Source organism: Cheilinus undulatus, linkage group 21 (assembly GCF_018320785.1).
Source record: "Cheilinus undulatus linkage group 21, ASM1832078v1, whole genome shotgun sequence".
NCBI classification, from domain to species: Eukaryota; Metazoa; Chordata; class Actinopteri; order Labriformes; family Labridae; genus Cheilinus; species Cheilinus undulatus.
In genome coordinates this window covers 14,919,442-14,942,848 of record NC_054885.1, presented here as the reverse complement: position 1 = coordinate 14,942,848, position 23,407 = coordinate 14,919,442, and the positions used below count along the sequence as shown (strand labels likewise).

Genomic DNA, 23,407 nt, shown 5'->3' with positions numbered 1-23,407 from the left:
TGTGGTTTGATTTTAATCTCTGAGTTTCATCTCTCATCAGTGCAGTGTGTCACTGACCCTGTGATGTGTGAATGAGGTGAGATATTGATGGTGTTGATGGAGCCAAAAGGTTTTTCTTCTGGATGACTCACCGATCAATAATGAAGGCACAAAGCCATGCTGCTCCAGCTCCACCTTACTCTCCACTCATCACGTTGGCTCTCACTATAATACACTTTGCTTTCATTCCTGTGGTGAAGTTGCTCAAGTCCGTCCCTCAAAGAAAACAGAGGATCTCTGCTGAACTGCTTGTTACCTGACAGTGACCGCCTGCAGGATGCTGTGCAGGTTTTTTAGTCGTGGCTGAGGGTTTGTGGGAGCTCGTTAGTCAGGATGTGCCACCGCTCCACCCTCCTGCCTTGGTTCTTCAGGCAGTCCATCCAGTGACGGAGGGCGTCGCCCTGAGAGTGACAGCTCAGACACACGCCACCTAAACAAGAAATGAGAGGTTACCACAGTCAGACTCATTGTTAGGTAAACCTGCAGATAAGTAAGGATGATCTAAAGATATTCAAGAACAGATGAGAAATAAAATCACTGACATTTATCAGCCTGGAAAGGGTTACAAAGCCATTTCTGAGGCTTTGGGATTCAAACAAACCGTGTTGAGAGCCATTATCCACAAATGGAGAAAACTCGGAACAGTGACAAAGCTTCTGAGGAGTGGCTGGCCTACCAAAAAATCCAAACAGGGTATCAACTCATCTGAGAGGTCTCAAAAGAAGCCAGAACAACATCTGAAGATCACCAGTGTTAATGGCTTTGCAAACCAGACTGCTAGAGCAACTACAGTAAAATCTGGAATATAAGCCGCCCCCAGATATAAGCCAGTACAGAAGCAACACGTTTACACAGTCCTCTTGTGTAATAAGTTCTGCTTTGCTTAGCAAGTCCGAGGAAAGCAGTTTTTGTGCAGCTTTGCTGCTCTTTCAGTACCATCTGTTTGCTCATCTGTCAGCTATAACATGGTTGTTGAGCTCTTAGCCTGTCCTGACCTCTCAGCCTCAGCGGTGATTGTTTTGAGACAGATTTACAGCCCACATCTATCTCTTGCTCTGCCCTCCATCTGTTACTTTTTGCTGTTAACTTGAGAAATGTTTTCAATCAAACAGGCACTCCACAACTGTTTACTTGGCAGTAAACCCCCAGTTTTCTTTTAAATGCAGGATTATTATTCGTCGAAGGAGAAAAGCGGTCAAAGAGTGGCACCAACTCCCACCAGTCTGGAGTTGTTCTGAGCAGTGAAACTACCACTGGAAAAACATAAAAGAATTGGGTGAATTTTCAATTGCATTAATTGTGACAGCGGCAGCTACACATACTTGTGGTAACGCTGGCATGTCTCAACATTTTAAAACTTAGTCTCATTCACCAGATTTCACAGTATGTTGGATGACATCTACAGTAATGCTTTTTACAGAAGATTGGGCTCACTGTTGACAAGGACTGTGCTCATCTGAGGCAGACATAGCTGCAGCATTTGTCAATAGATGGTTAATCATGGCATTTTTCCCTATTTTTGTGCCATATAATGAATCGAAAATATACTTATAAGTAAAAATAAAAACTCTGGTGTTAATCAGCACAGCAAAAACTATCCTAACCAAAAACAAGTCTGAGAAAAATGTGTGACTTTTTATGTTGATTTCAATGTTAATAACTTCTTTGTTAACATTAAAGGAGGCAGAACTCTAACCGTGCAAAGCATGGATTTGCCAGACCCCATGTCTGTCATCAGGCAAATCCATCTTGAAAAGCTCCAATCCACAAAATTAATGTTGAACTGAACTCTGTTTGGAACAATCAGCGGTAGCGACAGGCAGGGCAGAGCTGTATTCAAAGCAGTTTACCATGGCTGCCTACATGCAGAAGTAGCTTTAGGATAGTTTAACGAGAACTGGATCATCTTTCTGTATGAAATAAAGAATAAAAACAACACCAAGAGCTTTTCTTGATGTCGAAGATGTTTTTGCTTTTCTGCTGACCTGCTTTGGCATGGGTTTGTAAGAGTTATGGGAGGAATGGTTAGTTGTTGTGTGAGCGGTTGTGTACAATGGCCGCTAGTAGAGTGTTTAGCTCAGACGTAGCCACAGCGGCAGTTTTGACAGAACTGGACAAGGTTAGAGAGCCACACTCAAAGCGTTTCATGACAGAAGATATGTTTTTGCTACTCTTCTGGTCTGCCTCATCACAGGTTTGCAATCATTACGGGTGGGGTTTGCCGGTGTATCCAATGGCTGCTGAAGCGGTAGCTGTTAGCTCAGTTGTAGCTGTAGAAAAGCAGCAGTTTAATTGGAAGTGGACCACATTTCTTTTAAAAACAAGAGCAAAGAGCCACACCGAAAGCTTGTCTTGCAGAGAAAATGTTTATGCACGTCTCCCAACTGGTCTTGACATCAATTTTATTGACCATTAACAATATGCAGCAGTAGCCTCTCAGCTCACGAGCATCATGAACATGAACAGCATATAAACATTTTAAAGCTTTTCTTGTCTGCCTGACACAATAATTTGAATTTAATAGTCGCGTATAAACATAGTGAATCAATAGGAAGAAGGGAAAGCAAAATGGCTTTATGAGTTTTCCTGGCTTTGAGCCTTCAGCTGTATTTTGATTGCTTTATTAAACTCCATTTGTGTTAAATCCTGGTTAGTCTCTATCTCTAGGACACACAGATTGAACCAAACTCTGCTGAAATCAAAAAGCTTTTTGATGTAAATTAACAGCTTCCAGGAGGGCTCTTTGTTTCCATGTTTAAAAACAAGAGCTACTCAGTGATACAGATGGCAAAAGTGATAAAAATGCATTAAACACACAAGTCCTCAGAGAACAGCTTTGTGGGCATATGCTGGATTCATTCATATTTACAGAGTAAGCCTTTTCTCACAGCTGACTCAGAAAATTATCCAGTCAGTTTATCTTGTGATTATTTACTCAGATGTTCACCACAAACCTGAAATTATTATCAATGAGAATTTAACAAAAATGTCACATGGGAGTGGCAGTTTTACACAGCTTTGTTTTCCTTTTTACAGGCGGAGATTAGTGTCTGTGTTCAACCCTGCGGAGAGCCTCACCTATGAAATCATTGGAGCGTCCCAGGTCGTAGTCCCACACGGTCACCTCCAGAGTCTTATTGGCCAGCTCGGACAGGGAGATCTCGTAGAAAAACTCCTGCAGGGATCAAACACACTCAGGGTTAAAGCTGAGAACAGGTCTTTGAGGTCCAGCGTTAAAAACACTGCTGTGTCTTGTCTGATTTATTGGGAGGTGACAGTGGTGTCTGAAGCAGGAGCTTAGAGCTACAGCAAACAACACCAAAAAAGGTCTTGCTTTCTTTCCCCAGAGCCATTCACTCATCCATTTTATTTGCAAAGCATGGCATCAGAGGATTTAAGGAGTTGTCATACTGCGTTGTTCACAACACTGGCAAACTAAGTCTAGCGACATCTATACTTGAAACTTTGTTTAGTGTTTATGTTTTTTTTTTAAAGATTTATTTTTAGCCTTTTTGCCTTTATTTGATAGGACAGTGGATAGAGTCGGAAACAGGGAAGAGAGCAGGGAGAGACATGCAGAAAATAGTGCCACGGGTCGGATTCGAACCCAGGTCACCTGCGTACATGGCGCACCCTAATCACTCGACTACCGGCGCGCCAAATGTTCATGTTTAAAAGGATATTTCTGTTTTTTTAAGTTGAGCTGTATTTGGGCTGTAGTTGCCAGTGATTTTAGTGAGCATTGCTCCTTTAAGAAGGCTGGTTGTACCGGCCAGAAAGCTAGGCAATTCAGTGAAACAGATGGGTACAGTTTCTCTGCAGAATTTAAAGGGTTTTTGGTTAAAATGGGCCACAAAACAATGTTTGCTCAAATGTACACACTATTGAAAACTTTTGAAGCATTTTATTGTTTTACACAGAAAGTCTTTGTGTTTTTGTCACTATTTTTCAACATGCCCATATGCTGATATGCCAATCTCTGACTTCTACTTTAAATTTTGAGATATTTTTTTTTTTGCTCATTATCTGAACTACTCATTTGAAATGTTGAACACTACATGACCAGCCTCACTCATCAGCAGGGGAGATGAAAGATTTGAGAGATGGTATTGAGATGGAAGCCATCAAAGTAGGACTCATTCTGTGCAGGAGAAGCAGAGCAGCATCCATCTACCTACAGCTTTTTAATGTGTAATATTCTGAAGATGAATAATGTTGGAGAAACCCTGCTGAGCATGACAGGAGAAGATGAAGCGGTGCAGAGATTCTTCCTGCAGATTGTGGTGACACTCGGAGCAGAGATACCGTCATCGAGCAGCAGCGAGAGCGAGATTTAAATAAAACAATAAAGATAGAGATCATTACCATTATTATGTTCTGATGTGGAGCCATCTCTGTTGGACAGGCAGCGGGGGATCTTACCTCATTGAATTCAGGGTTGAGGGTTTTTTTCATCACTGTTGTTTTGTGCTTGGATTTTTTCTGTATGTCGGGCTTCAGATATCTGACAGGACGAGAGCAAGAGAAAGAGCTGGTTATTTTTTCTACTTTTGATTAGAAGGTAAGTGTTAAAGTTCAAAACATGATCCAGAGGTGCACAAAGCTTGGTTCATTTCACCCCATTCTCCAGGAACTCTGGAACCATCTCTGATCTAACTCTGTTAGTCATGTGCAACTTTGCATTAACTTTGAATTCAATCAGATCAAACTTGCTTCCCCTTTGGTTTGAATACATGCTTACTGGTCTTTAAGATGAGTCATATATTGTTGTGGATGTCAGTATGGCAGGGTCTGTGTGAGCAGTCTGGACTCACAGAAGAGCACAGAGAGTATTGTCTGACTCATCTCATATCCTGCATCCTGAGAAGAAGCTTTGTTCATCTGACAGACAATACAGAGATGCCCAGTGGAATCACAACAGGCCTGCAAACTTATTTGTGCATACATCAATCAAAATTTTAATTATGTTTGAGGTTGTACATGTTGTGCCAATAGTCTCATAGTACTCTTAACTCTCTTAATATATGCTCTGTTAACACTGAAGTGAATTCAATGTGGATAACATACAATACATCTATAAATAATAGCATTATGATAAAATATGTTTTATATTGTTGAAGTGTTGTATTATATAAATTGTGATGTTCAGAGACATAGCATTTGTTAAAAACCAATAAGTTGGTCATACCCACACTGAACAGGAAGCTGCAAACTGCTAAACATGGCAGACAGGCAAATGGACATGCAGTTCACCTAGACTGTGGAAAAGGAAGGAAACTAGTGGCTCTGCGAAGAGAGCAAGAATGTGGCTCCAACTTTTAAACTAAAAAAGCAAAGAAGAAATCAAGTTAAAATTTGTTTTAACTTATTTTTTCATCTGAATTTTTCACATATCGAGCTCATGTGTATCAAAACACATTTGCAAAAGCAGAAGGATTCGCCCAGGGGCGTAACTAGGGATTTGAATATTAGAATGAATGAATTGAGAATGAATATTACACAGGGCCCCCCTAAGCAACAAATTTTGTGTCATTTTTACAAATATCTATGCATTTTAATGTATTTTTGAACCCATTTTTGAGCACTGTTTTTTACTATGTTTATAATAAATCTACTTGCATTATACCATTGTATTATATGCATTGATTCAATAATGACACCAATTACTAGGAAAAAAATATATAAAAACACACTTTTCATTGCAGGCTCCTGAAGGGCCCCTCCCTGCTGTAGGCCCAGTTGATCAGTACCCTTTTCCCCCTGTGCTACACCCATTGATTTGCCTGTTTCCGTGTTTCTCACTGGCGAATCCGTCTTGCAAAGCTCCCATCTGAACAGATTGGGCCCTGTAAGAAAGTGACAGGGCCAATCAGGAGTAAGAGGCAGTACTTCCAGGTGCAGCAGGGTCGTGATGTAAGCAAGCACTGACAAGAGGCCGGTGCAATTATGGCGGAAGAGATCAGTGTGGATGCTGTTGAAGCGTCAGTCTTATCAGAACTTGACAACATTTCTTCCTTAAAAGAACAACAAAGAACAACACTGAGTTCTTTATTTTTGCGGGAACTATGTTTTTGCCCTTCTCCTGACCGGATTTGGCAAGAGTCTAATTGTCACGTGTTTTGTTGCTCTGATTGGCCTGTAAAGATGTGACACAGGGAACGTTCATCCAATCACCCTCCGAGTTTTTTTAAAGGCTCTGCCCTTTCCCAAACATTGTGTATGAGAGGTTTTCCAGATTGATGTGTGAAACAAATTCATCTGACGTGTCAGGTTAGTTGTCACACTGATGCTGAAACTTTCGCCCTTCATTATTTTCTTCGGAGCAGGCTTGATTTTTATGTGAATTTTGCACCAGTTAAAGTCATTTAAACAGGTGATTGTTGATTCAGATCAGCGCCTGCTTCTCCCTTCTCGCTCACTCACCCCTTCCCTCTCTCTCTCTCCCTCCCTTGCACTGAACCCTCACTTTAAACACTGTAATTTGCCCATGTACTATGTGGAGATCAACCATGGAAATGTAACAGATTAAGGCATACGTTTGCAGCAAACTTAGACTGACTTCAAAAGTTGTTCTCCATCTTCCAATTTAGCACAATGCTATGAGGCATGAGCATGTGCTGTATGGAGCCCTCTGTCAGAGTGGTTCTAAAGGAGTGACACAGCCACAGTAATTTGCCATATTCTACAAATTTTCTAACCTGACATGCCAGATGGATGTGTTTCACACATCCATCTGGGAAAGCTTCAGTAGGAAATGTCTGAGAAAAGGCAGAGGCTTTGAAAAAAACTCAGAGTATGATTGGGTGAATGTTCTGTCTGTCACATCTCTACGGGCCAATCAGAGCAACAAAACATGTGAAGCAGATGCTATCAAGCTGCGTGTCAGCTACTGATGAATAATGCGAAACATGGCGACTATAGACATGTAGGTACTTGACTTTTGTTGTTTTTGAAAAGAAAACAACTCACTGCTGTTCTTTGTTCTTCTTTTAACAAAGAAATGTTGTCAAGTTCTGATAAAACTGGCGCTTAGCAGCATCCATGCTAATGTCTGCCTCCATAACTGCACCAGCTCTTGCTGCTGCTTGTGTACGTCTCGACTTTGCTGCGCCTGAAAGTACTGCCTCTCGTCGCTGATTGGTCCTGTCACTTTCTAACCAGGCCCAAACAGTTCAGATGGGAGCTTTGCAAGATGGATTCGCCAGTGAAAAACAAGGAAATGGGCGTATCCATCTGCTTTGCAAGGCTACAAATTTTTCCAGTGAAAGGAAAATAAAAACACAATGGATGCAGTGTGCAGTGTTTAAGTGCATTATGTTTTTTTTTGCATATGAAAATAACAGACCCAGTGTGTGAAGACCTGTAGTCTGGGACTACAAACTCTGCTGGTTGCTGATACACTGTTTTAAGATATGAGACGCTGTCAAAAGTTAAGACATACACAATGTATTTCTAGTAGAGATGTAATGGTAGTGTTTATATTGCAGTATCACAGTGACAGAAGCATCAAAATAACATCATGGACATGTTACATTTCAATGATAGGTCTTCAGGGCAAAAGTGTGGTATTATTGTAGTGGAGCAGAGCGAAGGGAAGTGTGAACCACAGTTACCGTGAGCACTTGCGTACCCATCATCCTCACTGGCTTGATCTGATAGCATGAAAATAGCAGATGCTACGAGTGATGAAGGAGAACCGAGTGACTTCTAAATTTGATTTATGGAAGTATTTTAGTTTCCTGGTGTCAAATAATTAAAAAGGGGAAAAGGTGACGGTGCAGAAACCAGATGTGTCTGGGCTGACAGGTCTGTTCTGAGCCTTCGACCTCTGATGATGCAGCACGTAATGATTGGCTGTGATGATGTGTGGCATTATCATTGCCTGGAAGCTTACGAAGCAAATCCGTTAGCTTTCAACAGGCTAACTTTGAAAGCTAACTTTAACCTCTTTCATACTGTGACGTTCTCTGTACCTCAGAATCACCGTCTCTCTGGGTGGAAGATGCAACCTGTTGGACACCAATTGCAATTGAACAAATGGGAATTTAAGACATCGGTATCTAAATTTCCTGTGTCAGTGTGTGAAATGCATTACTATTTAGATATATATATGCTAGAGTGCAATAAATAATCTGTATTTTTGGAGCCCTGCAGTGTTTTCAAAAGTTTTCACAAAGTGTTTGACTTAAAGCCTTTCCAATGCATCTGATATTTCTAAATTTGTGTCGCTAATATTGAATTACGCCTTATTTTAAACTTACATTTTTCATCATTATGTAGTCTGCAAACAGTATATATTTTATAAAGCCTCCTAAAGTCCATTAGAGGCACTATAGTTGACATTATATTTTATATAGTTTATGTCAAATATAAAAATATCTTACACAACCATTTTCCCAATATTTTTCCATTTATTTGTGTGTTGTATTTCTTTTTAATTATTATGATGTTGGACCATAAATTAATTAGACCTTGTAAATCATCCTGATAACACAGGAATTAATAATGAATCACACTGAGCCAGGTTTACACACACACGCACACACACACTGTGGGCTCAGTGATTCACACTTGGCAGTGAGGAGAACGGGGGAAGACTAAGCTTCACAAATGAACCTTCATCTTCATCAGTGTAAGATTCCTGCTTTGACTGGTTCTGACCGGTTAATTAACCAGAAGAAACTAAAGACTGGACAGTTATGCTCGACTGCTTCAGGCTAACAGGAGGAAGACCAGGACCATGTTCCAGAGCGTGGACATTGTGTTAATGTCTTACAAGCAGCGCAGCAAATTAAGGAGCCTGGAGCTGAAATGTAACACCTTTAATAGTTCAGTTCTGTCTGAATGGACTTCACTCTGATTACAGCCACACCGCATGCTATCTCATGGGGATGTCTTCAGCCTTTAGCCTGCTCTGATGTCATATGCAGAGGTGAATTCAGGCTGTCTGAGTGGAAGAGGAAATAAAACCCTGGTTATTATTTCAATTTTTAGAACTCTATGCTCCATAGCCAGCCTTACATAGGGCCATTACGATGAATGCTATGAAAAAAAAACAATTGTGGGAATAATCTATTTTTCCTCAAATGTCCACTCTGATTAAGAGATGAACTGATTAGATTTGGAGGTCAAAGGTCATGAAGGTCAATGACCTTCATGGTCAACCGTTGCTAGTGAACACATCTTATGGAATTTCTTTTATTGTTTTCATGAATGTCCGGTCAAACATTAACCCTTGTTCTTCTCTTTTTTTCTAAACACATTATCTCAAAGAATTTTCTTCAAACTTTGCCCTAATGTCCACTCTGACTCAATGATTAAATTATGAGATTTTGGGAATGGGCCTTCCTGATCATCTTTTGCTTTTGAGTGTATTTTTTTTAGAAAACTTTGAGGGATTTTCTTAAAAAAAAAAGTCAAGAATATCCTCTCTGAATCAAGGCCAAATCTCAAAATCATGAACTCTTTCTGCTTTGATGAACAAGATATCTCAAGATTGCTAAGAGACATTTTCTTCAAACATGATTAAAATATGAATTTAAAAGTCAAAGTTCAAGGGTACTGGCCCTATGCTATGTGAATGTGGTATTTGAAGGACGGCCCCTAAACACCTAAGCCTCAAAATGTCTGTCTGGACTTTTTTTCTTATTTTAACTATAAAAGGCCAAGAAAATGTCCTGTGAGTAAATGCTTCTACCCATTTTTTCAGAATACTTAGAACTCTCAATATCAGGCAGTTATTGACAATTAACTGCATATTATAAAAAGGTTTAACAGTTTAAAATGAAGAAAAAACAACAAAAAACAGGATTTTTATTGGATTTTTAGTGGGAAAAGGTGAAAATACCATAATAACCAGATGTTGTCTGTGAGGCACACCTTCTCAGCTTCAGAATCTGTTTGAATTTTTTCTGATAATACAAACCAGAATACAACCACCATAATTACCATCATGCAAAGTGGGTTTGCCCAAATGCATCGACACTCTGGCAACACACTAGGTTAAAAAAAGGGTTAAAAGAATTTTCTTCCAACTTTGCCCAAATGTCCACTTAGACTTAAGGATCTTTTTTTTTTTTAATTTTGGAGTTCATTCAGTATTTTTAAAAAAACAAATTATGAACATCCACTTTGACACAAGGATAAGGTCATGAGATTTTAGAGATCATAGGTCAGACGTAGAGATCACTGGCTCTTATTGATTCTTGCTTGCCAATGAAATGCGTCAAGAATCCTTAAAGGGAATTTCTTTAAACTTCGCACAGATGTCCACTCTAACTAAAGAATGAAGAGATTAGATTTCAGAGTTTAAAAGTCAAGGGCACTGGATCACGCGTTTATCCTTTTCTTTTGAATATGACATCTGATGAATATATAAAGTGATTAGATTTAGGGCAACACAAGCCAAACATCAAGGTCATAGGTTGCTGTTCATCCATTACTTATTAACCAGATTTCTCAAGGGTCCACTCTAACTCAGGGGTAGCTGAATTAATTTAGAGAACAGGAGTCAGAGTTGAAGATCACTGGCTCACAGGTTCACTGGTTAAGCTATTTGATTGCGAATTAACTTCATAAAACCTGTGGGAATTTTTCTCTAACTTTATTTGGGTCTCCACTCTGACTCAAGGATGTAATGATTTGATTTTTAAGGTCTTAGGCCAAAGGTTACAGTCACTGGGCCTTCTATCTTTTGCTTTTTAACACCGATATCCCTAGAATGTTCTGGTATTTTCTTCAATCTTTGCATAAAAGTTCATCTGATTTAAGAATAGACTGTGTGTATTAAAGAGGTAAAAGGTCAATGTAAAAAAGAGCAGCCCTTCTTCTCAGCCCACCTCTGTACTTTCAGTGCTAGGCAATCGTGTACCTCCCTGAGGCATATAACCCCCTGTCAATAGTTCTTGTCTGTTACGTGAACTTCAATCTAAAGATTCTGTTAGAAAAGACTTCACCAGACTGAAAACTTTTTCCAGTGGAGTAAGATTTGGCTGTTAAATACAAAGCTTTGACTATTTGCACTTTTTCAGCTGAATGTCACACCAGCTTGTTCATCAGCCCACATGAGTATCATGTTTTGCCTGCAAGATGTTGATTTTCTTGTTTTCTATCAATGCCGGCTGTCGAATGAACTTTAAACATACCCAGCTAACCCTTTCTTAGTGTTTTGAATCAAGTTGCAGTTGTTTCTGGCTATCATTTGACCAAAGGGAATAATTTTAATTTGCAAATGAGCCAAAGTTAGTGGCAAAGTTCGTTCGCCTAAGGAACGAATCCCAAAATCTGACTGCTTTACAGTTTGTTTGAACAAGGGTCTACTTTACAGATTGAGCACTGGCTTGTTTTAACGTGATGTGTACTTACTGAAAGCAAACAGAGACACAGTATGGAGATATCCTGAGTTATTTTAAAGCTCTGAATTCATTATTTGCTTTCTTGTTCTGTCTCAGACTCTGTTTGTATTCTGACAGCGTGTGACAGTTTCCCCAAGTGTGAGAGAAACAAAAGCGAGGAAAAGCCTTAAATCCTCGATTCTGTCCCTGCGGTGTTTCCTCCTGACAGAGCTCAGCTAAGACGACTCTGCTTGCTCTGTTTCCTTCTTCTTACTAATTATCTGTCCTGCTGGTGAACAGATGGGGCTGCTTTTACAACAACAGCATCGCTGATTAGCAAAGTTAATAATATGGCCGGACTCCAGCTTGTTTTATTTGTCTTGTCAGCGCTCAAGTCCAGCCTTCAATGGCTCTACTATGTGATCCGGTCTGGTTCAACATATGGAACCCAGTGAGACCGGTTCCCCTAATAAAACAGTATGTATATCAACATTTGACATCTACTTCAGGAGGTTCACCAGCACAGTTATTCTGAAGCAGTGTCCGCTCGCTGAATCTAACTGCACAGAAAATAAATGTGTTGTTGAACTGAAATGTTGTCTTGGTCTTATTTTGGCTGCAGTTCAGACATGTCCACTTTTATCATGCTTTTGTAACCATGCTAATTAGTGTAAGGACAAGTGTTTGGGAAAAACTGTAAGAAATGAACAGATTTAAAGTCAATGTATGAAAATATTAAAAGAGTATTACATGACTTTATAAGATCTTCAACATTTTTCCTTATTTAGGATTACTTTCAAACTTGAACCACTGTGATTCAAAGCCCAAAGGTCGTTTTAAATCGTTCCAACCCCAGATGTCTAAACTTCTCACTACCACTACGTCTGCCGTCACTGGACAAAAAGCTTCTGTTTGTTATGTAAATAAATAGCTTTAAAATCTCATAGTCAACATGTTAAATTCAGACTTAATTGACATCTGAAACTGCAGCTTGTGCACAAGGCGCTGCTACTATGCTAATTCTATTAACAAACATCTTGACAAGGAGAATTTATTGATGTAATTTTTTGTGACTAAACTGAAACAATGCTGTAAATGGTAAGCATACTGGCAACCAAAATAAGAATACCTTGTTTAACTCCCTGGTGGGTTACAGCAGCAAATGGCAGTACTAATAATATTCCTGGGGCAGAGTCAGTGATAGATGGGGGCAAACAGGACCCCCTGAAATGTGATTGGCATCCCAAAAAACCTTGAAATGATTGTCCATTTGCCTTGTCATCCATTAAATCAAGCATATAGCGTTAGTTCAGGCAGGCCATGGAGTCCAGCGCTGCCATATTTGAGATCAGCTTTACAAATGCAGACTCATTGTTCCCACTAAATTCAAGGTGATATACAGTTGCAAGAAAAGTATGTGAACCCTTTGGGATTTCTTGGATTTCTGTATAAACTGGTCATCAAATGTGTTCTGATTTTCATCTAAGTCACAACAATAGACAAACACAGTCTGCTTAAACTAATACTGCACAAAATATTACATGTTTTCATGTTTTTCTTGAACAAACCATGTAAACATTCACAGTGCAGGGTGGAAAAAGTATGTGAACCTTTCGATTTAATAACTGGTTGACCCTCCTTTGGCAGCAATAACCTCAACCAAACGTTTCCTGTAGTTGCAGATCAGACCTGCACAACGGTCAGGAGGAATTTTGGACCATTCCTCTTTACAAAACTGTTTCAGTTCAGCAATATCATTGGGATGTCTGATGTGAATCGCCCTCTTGAGGTCATGCCACAGCATCTCAATTGGGTTGAGGTCAGGACTCTGACTGGGCCACTCCAGAAGGCGTATTTTCTTCTGTTGAAGCCATTCTGTTGTTGATTTTTTTCTACGCTTTGGGTCGTTGTCCTGTTGCATCACCCATCCTCTGTTGAGCTTCAGTTGGTGGACAGATGGTCTTAAGTTTTCCTGTAAAATGTCTTGATAAACTTGGGAATTCATTTTTCCGTCAATGGCAGCAATCCATCCAGGCCCTGAGGCAGCAAAGCAGCCCCAAACCATGATGGCCCCACCACCGCATTCTGCGCTGTGCTCTTGCAGTCATCTTTACAGGACTACCACGCCTAGGGAGAGTAGCAACAGTGCTGAACTTTCTCCATTTGTAGACAGTCTGTCTCACTGTGGACACATGAACATCATGGCTTTCAGAGATACTTTTGTAACCCTTTCCAGTTTCATGCAAGTCATAAATTCTTGATCATAGGTCTTCTGAGAGCTCTTTTGTGCGAAGCACGGTTCACATCAGGCAATGCTTCTTGAGAACAGCAAACTCAAAACTGGTGTGTGTTTTTTATAGGGCAGGGCAGCTTTAACCAACACATCCAATCTCATCACATTGATTGGACTCCAGTTTGGCTAACTCCTGGCTCCAATTAGCCTAGGGGTTCACATACTTTTTCCACCCTGCATTGTGAATGTTTACATGGTTTGTTCAATAAAAACATGAAAACATGTAATATTTTGTACGGTATTAGTATAAGCACACTGTGTTTGTCTGTTGTTGTGAATTTATGTAGAAATCCAAGAAATCCCAAAGGGTTCACATATTTTTTCTTGTAACTGTAATTATAAGGCATTATTGAAGTTTATGGCCCAAGCAGTGAACTAATTGCCCTAAAAAGGTGGGTGATTAAAAAATTCATATGCTCCACTTAATTTGATAATGAAAGCTTTGGCGCTGGGCCATGTGTTCTTTTGCCTCAGCGTATTGTCATCTCCTGATCAGTTGTTTGAGTCTGGGGGCTTCTTTTTTTAAGATTTATTTTTAGGCCTTTTAATGCCTTTATGAGGTTGTGGAGGACAGTGGATAGACTCAGAAACAGGGATGAGAGAAGAGAGAGACATGTGGCAAAGGGCCGCAGGCCGGATTTGAACCTGGGCCGCCCGCATACATGGTGCGCGCCTTAAACCACTCAACCATCTGTGCGCCCAAGTCTGTGGGCTTCAACAGAGAAAACAACACACCCAATGTCCAACGCTATCCACTGACCTCCTCTCTGAATAAAGGTATAAAACGCCCAAAACATCAGAGCAAAAACTTTCTTACTCAGTTCTTAAAGAACACCAAAGATGATCTATGTCCAGTGTTACGACTTCTTACATTTTGACATAGGGGTCTGAAAATCCGTTGACGTCCATCGCTGCTAAGTGGGCGCAGCGCTTCACTCCAACACAAAGACCTCCACTGCGACGTCCTTCACCCTCTCCTTCGCCTCCCCCTCCTCCTCCTCCTCCCTCCAGACCTTCATCCTCCAAACCGAGCGGTGGCAGAAACTGCAGGGAGAGAAGAAGACGACCTCTCTCCTCCAGGCTGTGCAGCTGCTGGTTTTCCCACTGTGGACGACATTAAATCAATTAGATCAATTTATTCAGATTCGCTTGATCTTACTGGTTTGATCAGACAAGTTTGAGCATTCATTAAACTGAATTAGTTTAGTGAGGTAATATTCTGCAGTTTGGATGTCAGACTGGTTTAGACCACTGAAACTGAACTGGTTTAAACAGACTTATTTAGAAGAACTGGTTGAAGTAGATTACAGTAAAAGCAGTGAATAAGAAACACTTTCAATATCTGTTTTTTCATCTGAAAAGTGGGCTTGGCTCTTTACCAGAGGAACCAATATAACAATATGAAGAGCTTGAGTCATGATCCTTCATTACTGCAAGACCAGTGGCTAAAATCCCACATCCATACAACCTAATGCTACTGAGAATTTGGCCTGAATTACTGCATAATAAGCAGCTATACTGGCCAAGCTGGCACCACTTTCAACAGCTTTCTTCCTCATAAGGCCGTAATAGGGCTATTTTAAAAAAATGGTCGTATACTGTAGAGCAGGGATGTCAAACTCAATCACAGCAGGGGCTAAATTTTAAAATTAGCTCTAACCTGGGGGCCTAACAGGATCAACATTTAACCATAAACTTTCAACCTTATTTTCACCAACGATAAATCATGGGGCATAAAACTCTTGACTCATGATGAATGATTTTGAGGTTTAAAAAAAGTCCAAATAAAAAGTTTAAAGGCTCAAGAACTGAGATAAAAAGTCAAATTCATTAGATTTAAAGGTCAAAACACAAAATTAAGAGTCGAAAAAAAAAAGATTTTAAATGGAAGATATATAATATAACAGTCAAAATCATGAGTTTTAAATGTCAAAATATGAGATAAAAGTCAAAACCATGAGTATTAGAGGTCAAAATCTGAGAAAAAATTTGAAATCATGAGTTTAAAGGGTCAAAATATGAGATTAAAGATGAAATTACGGGTTTAAAAGGTCAAAATATGAGATTAAAATTGAAATCATGAGTTATAAGGGTCAAAATATGAAAGTACAAAAGTTGAAATCATGAGTTTAAAAGGTCAATCTGTGACGTCTAGATGGATGTGGAACATATCCTATGATATGGATGAGCATCAGTCTATCTGGTGGGTCAGGTTAGGATTAGTTTAGATTGATTAGTAAATCACTGCTTCTGGTGGGCTGCCTTCTTCTGACTTATTTAAGTGGATTAGTTTAATTGGAATAGTTCAGGATAGTTTAGGTAAAGGTATTTAATAACTTTACTTTAAGATTGTAAATTGAGGAAAATTTCAGAATTTGATGAACCTCGTCTGCTAAGTTTAGATGGATTACTCAAAACTAATTAGTTGAGTAGCATAACTTGAATGTAACAAATATAACTTGATTAGATTAATTGTATTAAAACGGTCAAATAGGGTTAAATGGGTGTCTTACACTGGACGGGTCTGATTGTTTATTGGGACTCGTTTAGGTGGATCAGCTCCGTATAAATTAAGTCTAAGTTGGTTTAATCAGCAGGAACTAAATTATGACAGGTTGAAGAAAAAATTCAGAATCTGTTCAGGCAACAGTTTGATGAGTTATTTATGTGAGGATTTTAATATCCCCAGAGATTTAATCATTAAATTTGTGTAACTGAACCAATACAATGATATCTATTTGTCATGATACCTTCTTGTCTTGTTTTGCCATGTTTTAGTCCAAACATGTTTGTACTCGTTCTCAACAACAACCTCCAAGGATTTAAAGCAGAAACTATGGCATAAATAATCTCACTCTTGAATATTTGAAGCATTGCGTCCATCTGACATACTCTTTGATGATTTTTTTCTGATGTTTCAGCATCTCCATTCCTTTTGAACTCTGTGTTTGCCTCTGGCATTTCAGCTACTTTTGGTGTTTTTTCGCTTTAGGCGTCAAAAATTGAAAATGTTCTAGAATTTCACATTCATTCAGCCCTCGGTGTCCTTCCCACAGGTGGAGACATCACTAACACTAAACCACGTCCTGCTAGTTTTCCACCGAGGATTCACACTGCCAACAGATTAGTCTTTCTGCTCGTGTATCTCCCCCTCTTTGGATATTTTAGTATTTGTTCTCTCTGGTCGTAGGTGTTGCTTGACTGTTTTACTTGAGAAGGTCAGCTGTTGTCTGTTACGAAACCAGATTTTTCTAAATTAGTTCCCTGACCACAAATCATGCCTACCTTTATTGGATGGATCATCAGCAGCAGACAGTCTTTTAAATGATTGAGTCTTTTACATAATGTGTAAAAATAGAAATGACAGTTGTTCCCAAAATATCATGAGAAGACACTGACACCTTTAGTTTTCTTCCTGTCAGTGAGAAAATGTGAAAGCAAGGACAGGGCTAGATAGCGATCAAGAGTGAACCAGCACTGATTTTTAGTAGAGGTAGGCTGAGTCAACTCAAACTGGAGGTTAGAGCCTCTGCCCAAGTTGGGGGTTTGGTGGTTCAAATACATCAACAATTTGGGTTCACCTCTAATATGTTAATTAATTTCCATGACCACGTATTTTACAGTATGGATATTTTTATTTTTATGCTGCTTGTTGGCTGTATGGCAAGCTCCGCCATTAAATACAGTAAAAAGTTTCACTTCATTGTATGGCAACTTAATATGAACAGGATGAAAAGCACACAGTTTCAGATACAGCCGGACTGTGTACTAAAATGGACGGTGCAACAGATGCCTGTGAGTAAAGCCAAAATATTTAGAGCTTCCCCTAGTGGCTGTGCAAAATACAACTTTTCAGGCTTATGTGACCCTGGCCTGTCCACTATGCCCCCCAAATTCTGACTGTGACCCTGTGACTGTGACTCTCTGTTGCCCCTCAGAGAGGGGCAACAGAGAGGAGGATCAGGAGAGTCACATCCATTTCCTGAGAGAGGCGTGGTCAGGGGCGGAGTCAGACAGCCCATTAACAATTAAAGCCACAGACACAGAAACAGCTTGTTCTGAGCAGGGCTGAAACAGAGGAGTTTTTAGACATGTAAAAATCTAATATGGGAGTGTTTTTTCAGCAACAAACTTCACAGGCATGTCTTGGGGACCTCTGAGACCAATATAAACTTGTCTTAAAGGAGTAAAGTATATGACCTTTAATAATAAATTTAGATATGCATGGTTAAACCGTTAATTTTGTTTTTTATGATGAGCTAGTGTGATATTTACGAGTAGGTTAAACTAGTTACCTATCATTTTTTTAATAGACAAAGGCTTGAAATCCCAGTCTAATGCTCTTTTAAACTGTTATGAACCTCCCGCCACTAGAGGCCGCTGCCCTCCTGTCAGATAGTTACATCACATGTAAATTTAAGAAGCTTAGCAGTTAGCATATAGTAGGAAAAGCATGGTATGACAGTTTTCAAAGTAGAAAATGGAAATAAAGAGGTGTGCAGTCTGTCCAGGGTTGTATGAATTCCCATACTTGACTGAAGTGAAAAGACGCCACATATCAAAGCACGATATTAGGCTGCATAGAGGTACAAAGGGGAGCTAGCTTTTAATGTTAGCCACGCTCTACAGAGTATACATCATACCCGCTGACTCAATATTTGACTGTTTTAAGTATTTTCTCATCTTTAGACAAGTTGGTCAAAAGAGATTTGAATGGGCGTTTAGCTGAATAGGGAAATCAACATCTGGGAACATCCTTAATGTTTAATTAAAGTAGGGCTGTCAGCGTGAACCACAATAATCAAAGATCAAGTCAAAATCAAGTCAAAAGTCATTTAGCATATAACTGTTCCTTATTTCATTATAAATCCATGACAAGTTTCTTTTTCTGTAAAGTTCCTGTTCTTATCTTTAAAAGTATTTCTGTTCTCAAACAGTAAGTCAATTATCCTTAGTTTAAGACAGTAGAAAAGTCCAAAAAGACAAAAAAACCCAAAACAAAACAAACAAACAAAAAAAAAAAACAGTTTTGAATGCAAAATAGGGACATTTTCAAAGTGATGTAAAGGATGCAATGATTGTGACTAACTAAAGGAATTCTGAGATTAATTGCAATTAATAATGCAGTGTTTCTTAGCTATTATCAAGCTGGTTTATATCCAAATGTTCAGTTTGAGTGTTTTAACTGGTTTTGATTATAACCCTGGTATTCATTATGTGTGTTCTCAATCTGATACAGTAATCAGCGGTAGACACGTAGCTGTTTTGCAAACTCGCCGAGGAGGAAAAAGAAGAAGAAGCTACCACTGCAACCACTCAGGTCATGCCTTAACAAAGATGTTTATGTTTCATGCCAGTAAAAGAGTCCAGCCTGCCACCATGGGTGGTTTTTAAAGTCATAGATGTGTATCTACGTGCAGCTCAGACGGTCAAATGGATTTGCGCTACGTGGATATGATGATTGTTGTGGAGACTGAAGAAGTTTATTGTCTTTGCAACTCTAGTCTCTGGCTACAACTTGTTTCCATCCATAAGGTGAGTCATTTGGGCTCCTAGGACTGTGTGGACTAGAGCTTGACAACTCGATGCTCTTTTAATGCCCCAGGTCACACTTATCCAAGGATAAAGACACATCGACATGTGACTGCGGGAGCTTGGGATCGAAGTCCTAACCTTCCGGTTGAGAGTGGACCATCTCCACCTACTGAGCCACAGTCTCCCTTGGGATCTTTGACATTTCAAAGGTTAGTTTAATGTGTGCTTGAGTTTGCAGAAATGATGTAGCATCAGCATCCCTTTTTGCACATAACATGGCAGGGGCATTTTGGCTTCACTTTTGTGCAACAGAAGGAGACAGAGGCACACCGTTCACATTAATAAGCAGTCAATGGTCGTAGTACTCAGCCACGTTCCAGTACTCTCAGACTCAGATAACCACTGATGCAGTTCATTAAACTCCACACACTGCAGCTCTTTGATTTCATCTCTGGTTTTCACCCAGCAGAGGGTGAGAAGATCAATACTTTGATCCTCCTTCTATGTCTCACCCTTTCTCCTTCTCTCTCCCTCCTGTGGAGAGGATTTCTGTCTCTAATAGTCTCTCTGCTTCCACTTACTCACCCCCTCGACCCTTATTATAGCAATGTCTTATAAAGTCATCCTTCAGCCCTCTGTGTCTGCCTTTTATCAACTCATCTTGCCTCACAGATTATCCGATCACAAGCTTCACAAAATACCCACAAGATTTGGTTTGGATCCAAAGAAAAGTAAAATATTTAATTCAAGCCGTTTGCATTAAGTGCTTCCTACAAATTCAGTTGACTAAAACACAATTCTTCTCAATAAAGCCACAGGTTTAAAAGAAGGGGAGGGGGCAGAGAGAAGAAGATCGATTGCTTCTAGCAGGAGTCTGTGCAGCCTGGAAAGGATTTATCTACCGCCCACCTCCAATCTGTGGGAGCGGCACTCTGTAGATGAACCCTGCACTGGATGAGATTTCAGCTCAGCAACATTTCCAAAGTCAACTTCGCCGGCTGAAAATAAGCCATCAGTGCCGCCCCAGATCTGCTCCAATCCACACTTCAATAAACATGTCAGACTGCAGGTTCATGGTCCAGGTGAGTAGCTGACAGACAGGTTTCCCATCATAGCGATAGCTCCATCCATCGTGTTTAAAGAAAGAGAGGGCAAAGGCCTGAACAGCAGAGGTCATTCATACCTCTACATGGTTTAACTGACAGCTGAGGTCGAAGGAAGGTCAACATCAAATCTAGTCACTGTTTGGATGTTTTCAGGAGACGGAGAAGAAAGCAAAAACCTTGGTGTAAAGAGAGATATGTTATTTATTTGACACAGACATAGTTCCTGTTTGAATTACAGATCACTATTTATTTGTACATAGCTTACAGGAATGCCTAACTTATAAAGAATAAATATTTCAGTCTTTGATTTTTGTTTACTATGAAATATTCATTAAACTGTGTAAAACAAGAGCTATGTAGAAATAATTTTGTCCTCATCTGTAAATTCAATTTAAGAAAAAGTAAAAAATCAGGTTGTAAGTCAAAGCAACAAGCCCTAAGTCAAGACAAACCCAGTGGAGACTAAAATAAGACAGAGCCCAAAGTTTGGGGCCGAATCCAATTCAAGAGAGAGATTATAAAAAGACTATTCTCATGGCAAGGTACAACCAGTCAAGATGCAAATCAAAACCAGTCTCAAGTAAAGAAGAAATTCAAGGACCAATAGGCCAAATTCAAAGAAACAGAATTAAAACGTGAACTAAACCCAAGCTCAATTAGAGTCACAAATAAAGTCTCAAAAATAAAAGCAACAAATGACAAATCATGACCAATCCCACCAAGTCTTAGTTTAAGGTCAACAGTGCTCAAGTAAAAAGATAAACTGAGAACAAGCAATGAGAACAAGGAAGATCTTAATTAAGACCTAGCAAAATATGAAGATAGACCTCCAATATTAAGACTTGAAGACAACTGAGTACAAGAAAAGAAAAAAATAGTGATACACAACCAAGAGGGTCAACTCAAATTCCAAGAAATCCCAGGTCTAGACTGAAATTGAGACCAAGGAGTCCAGAGACGAGACAATACGATACGATACAATATGGTACCATATGGTGCGATGCGATATGATATGATGTGATACGATACGATGCAATGCAATGTGATACAATATGATATGATGCAATATGAAACAATGCTATGTGATATGATGCGATGCTATGTGATGCGATATGATATGATGGGATAAGATACGATATGATGCAATGCGATATGATACAATCTGATATGATACAATACAATTTGATGAGATCTGATACGATAAGATGTGATGCAATACAAAACGCTACCATACGATCTGATACGATACAATATGATCTGATGCTATGCGATACGATACAATATGATTTGATAGGATAGGATAGGATGGGATGTGATAGATGATGTCATATGATATGAGATGATACGGTAAATTATATTGCATGGCATGGCGTTGTATTCTATCACACCATACAATTCCAATAAATCATCATTGTTGTGACATATATTGTGTATCATCTCATGTCCTTTCAGCATTGAAAAAGTGAAATCTGAACAGAGATGGAGCTGTCAAATAATCCCAGAGTTACAACTTTGAGCTTCTGTTTGTTTTTAAGTGTGTATTTGTCACGCAGCTCCTGTCAGATCAGCCTTCACACACAAAGTAAAGACGACAGGAAGCCATTAGATAAAGCCCTTGTTTGTCCCCGCATAGGGTCAATTGGCTGCCAACACTGGAGGGGTTCCATCAATGTCCCCTCACGCCTCTGTCTTTGTAAAGACACCTGTTTGATAAATGCAGGTGACTAATGAGCTCAGGCCAGGTAAGAAGAAAAACACTGCAGCGCCTGTTAAACCATCAGGAAGCTTAACAGGAACTGCGTCACAGCACACACCACATGAATGTAAACAAATCTTTTAAAGAGACTAATTAAACCCTGAAGTCTCATTTTCTTCAAACTGGTGGGCCTGATGTGGCCCCCAGGCCGCCAGTTGATGATCACTGTTTAAAGGTTTAATGGTTTAAAGCATGTGGAATCAAAAGATTATCAAAGTAGCAAAAAATGTTGACAACCTTACCATGTCATACAAGTCTTAACATGCCAGCACCTTTATGTCCAAGGTACAAATAAACATAAAAGACAGGAAATTTTAGAACTAGCCCACCAAATTCCAATCTTCTTCAAAATGGCTACACTCAAAACTGCACACATGAACTGAGTTGAGATTAAAAAAGGCAAAGTTAAATCTCTGGAAAGAGTCAGAAAGTCTGAGAAAAAAAATTAAGAAGGGATCAAAATGCTCTTATTCAAGTCTGACATCAGGCCAGAAATAAAGTTAGAAATAACTGGACTTGTCACTGTGCAGGAATAATAGTTGAAAAGCATTTATAAAAATGTTAATATAGTTATAAAAAATCTGGATCTTTCATGCAAGAAAACAATTTATTCCTCTGAATTTTTGTTCTTTATGTTTGGACTTTCCCCAAATTTATTCACATTTCATCTCATTATTAGTTCTAACAGACTTCCTAAAATGTTCTCGTCTCTGAAGATGAAATTATTCTCCAAACTGAGGTGTTTGTGGTTTCTCCTTGTCAGAAAGCTTTCTGTAGTTTTAGAAGCTTCAAGATCTCCACCAGTCTTGTCAGTTTTTAATGAGCTGTTGCTACGTGACTTGAATTTTTCTTCTTAAAGCTAACAGTGTGCACAGCAGGCGGCCGGGGTTTCTACTCAGAACCTTCACTTAACTTTAAACTACTCGAGACAGACTGAAGACTCTAACCGTCTTCTCATCCCTCTAGACCATCTCTACTTCTTACTCCTCTGGGAAGGTCTTCATCAGTCATTTCATCTTCACTTATTACACTCTCTGCCTCCTCCAGCAGTCACTCTCCACTCTGATGTGCGTCCTCTCTCATAAAGACTTGTGCTACATGGCCTGGCTCTCACTTTTCTTACAGTCAGTGTCCTTTATCGAGGAGAACTCTGCCCCGCAGATCTTTCCTCCATGTTTCACATATAAGGTAGAATATCAACTTGGTTTTAACTCGCCACATGAATCTGAAACGTGCCTCACTTTTAAGATGAAGAAAGGTTTCAGCTAAAAAAAAAAACAGTAACCCATTCAGACCATGTATCAAAAGATAACTGAATACTAGAGCTGCCTGGCAGAACTCTTCT

At 39.5% G+C, this 23,407-nt stretch overlaps 1 protein-coding gene across 1 annotated transcript in view; it reads right to left on the bottom strand.

Annotated features, from left to right (window-relative positions):
• Window positions 1-210: 210 nt before the first annotated feature.
• doc2a (double C2-like domains, alpha) overlaps window positions 211-23,407 on the bottom strand; it is an 85,948-nt gene continuing 62,751 nt past the window's right edge. Inside the window, exons 8-11 of the mRNA XM_041778339.1 lie at window positions 14,537-14,769; window positions 4,462-4,543; window positions 3,118-3,214; window positions 211-469 (exon numbers count right to left, since the gene is read on the bottom strand). Coding sequence (XP_041634273.1) covers window positions 333-469; window positions 3,118-3,214; window positions 4,462-4,543; window positions 14,537-14,769 — 549 coding nt within the window. The 3' untranslated portion in view covers window positions 211-332. The remainder of the gene's footprint in view (window positions 470-3,117; window positions 3,215-4,461; window positions 4,544-14,536; window positions 14,770-23,407) is intronic.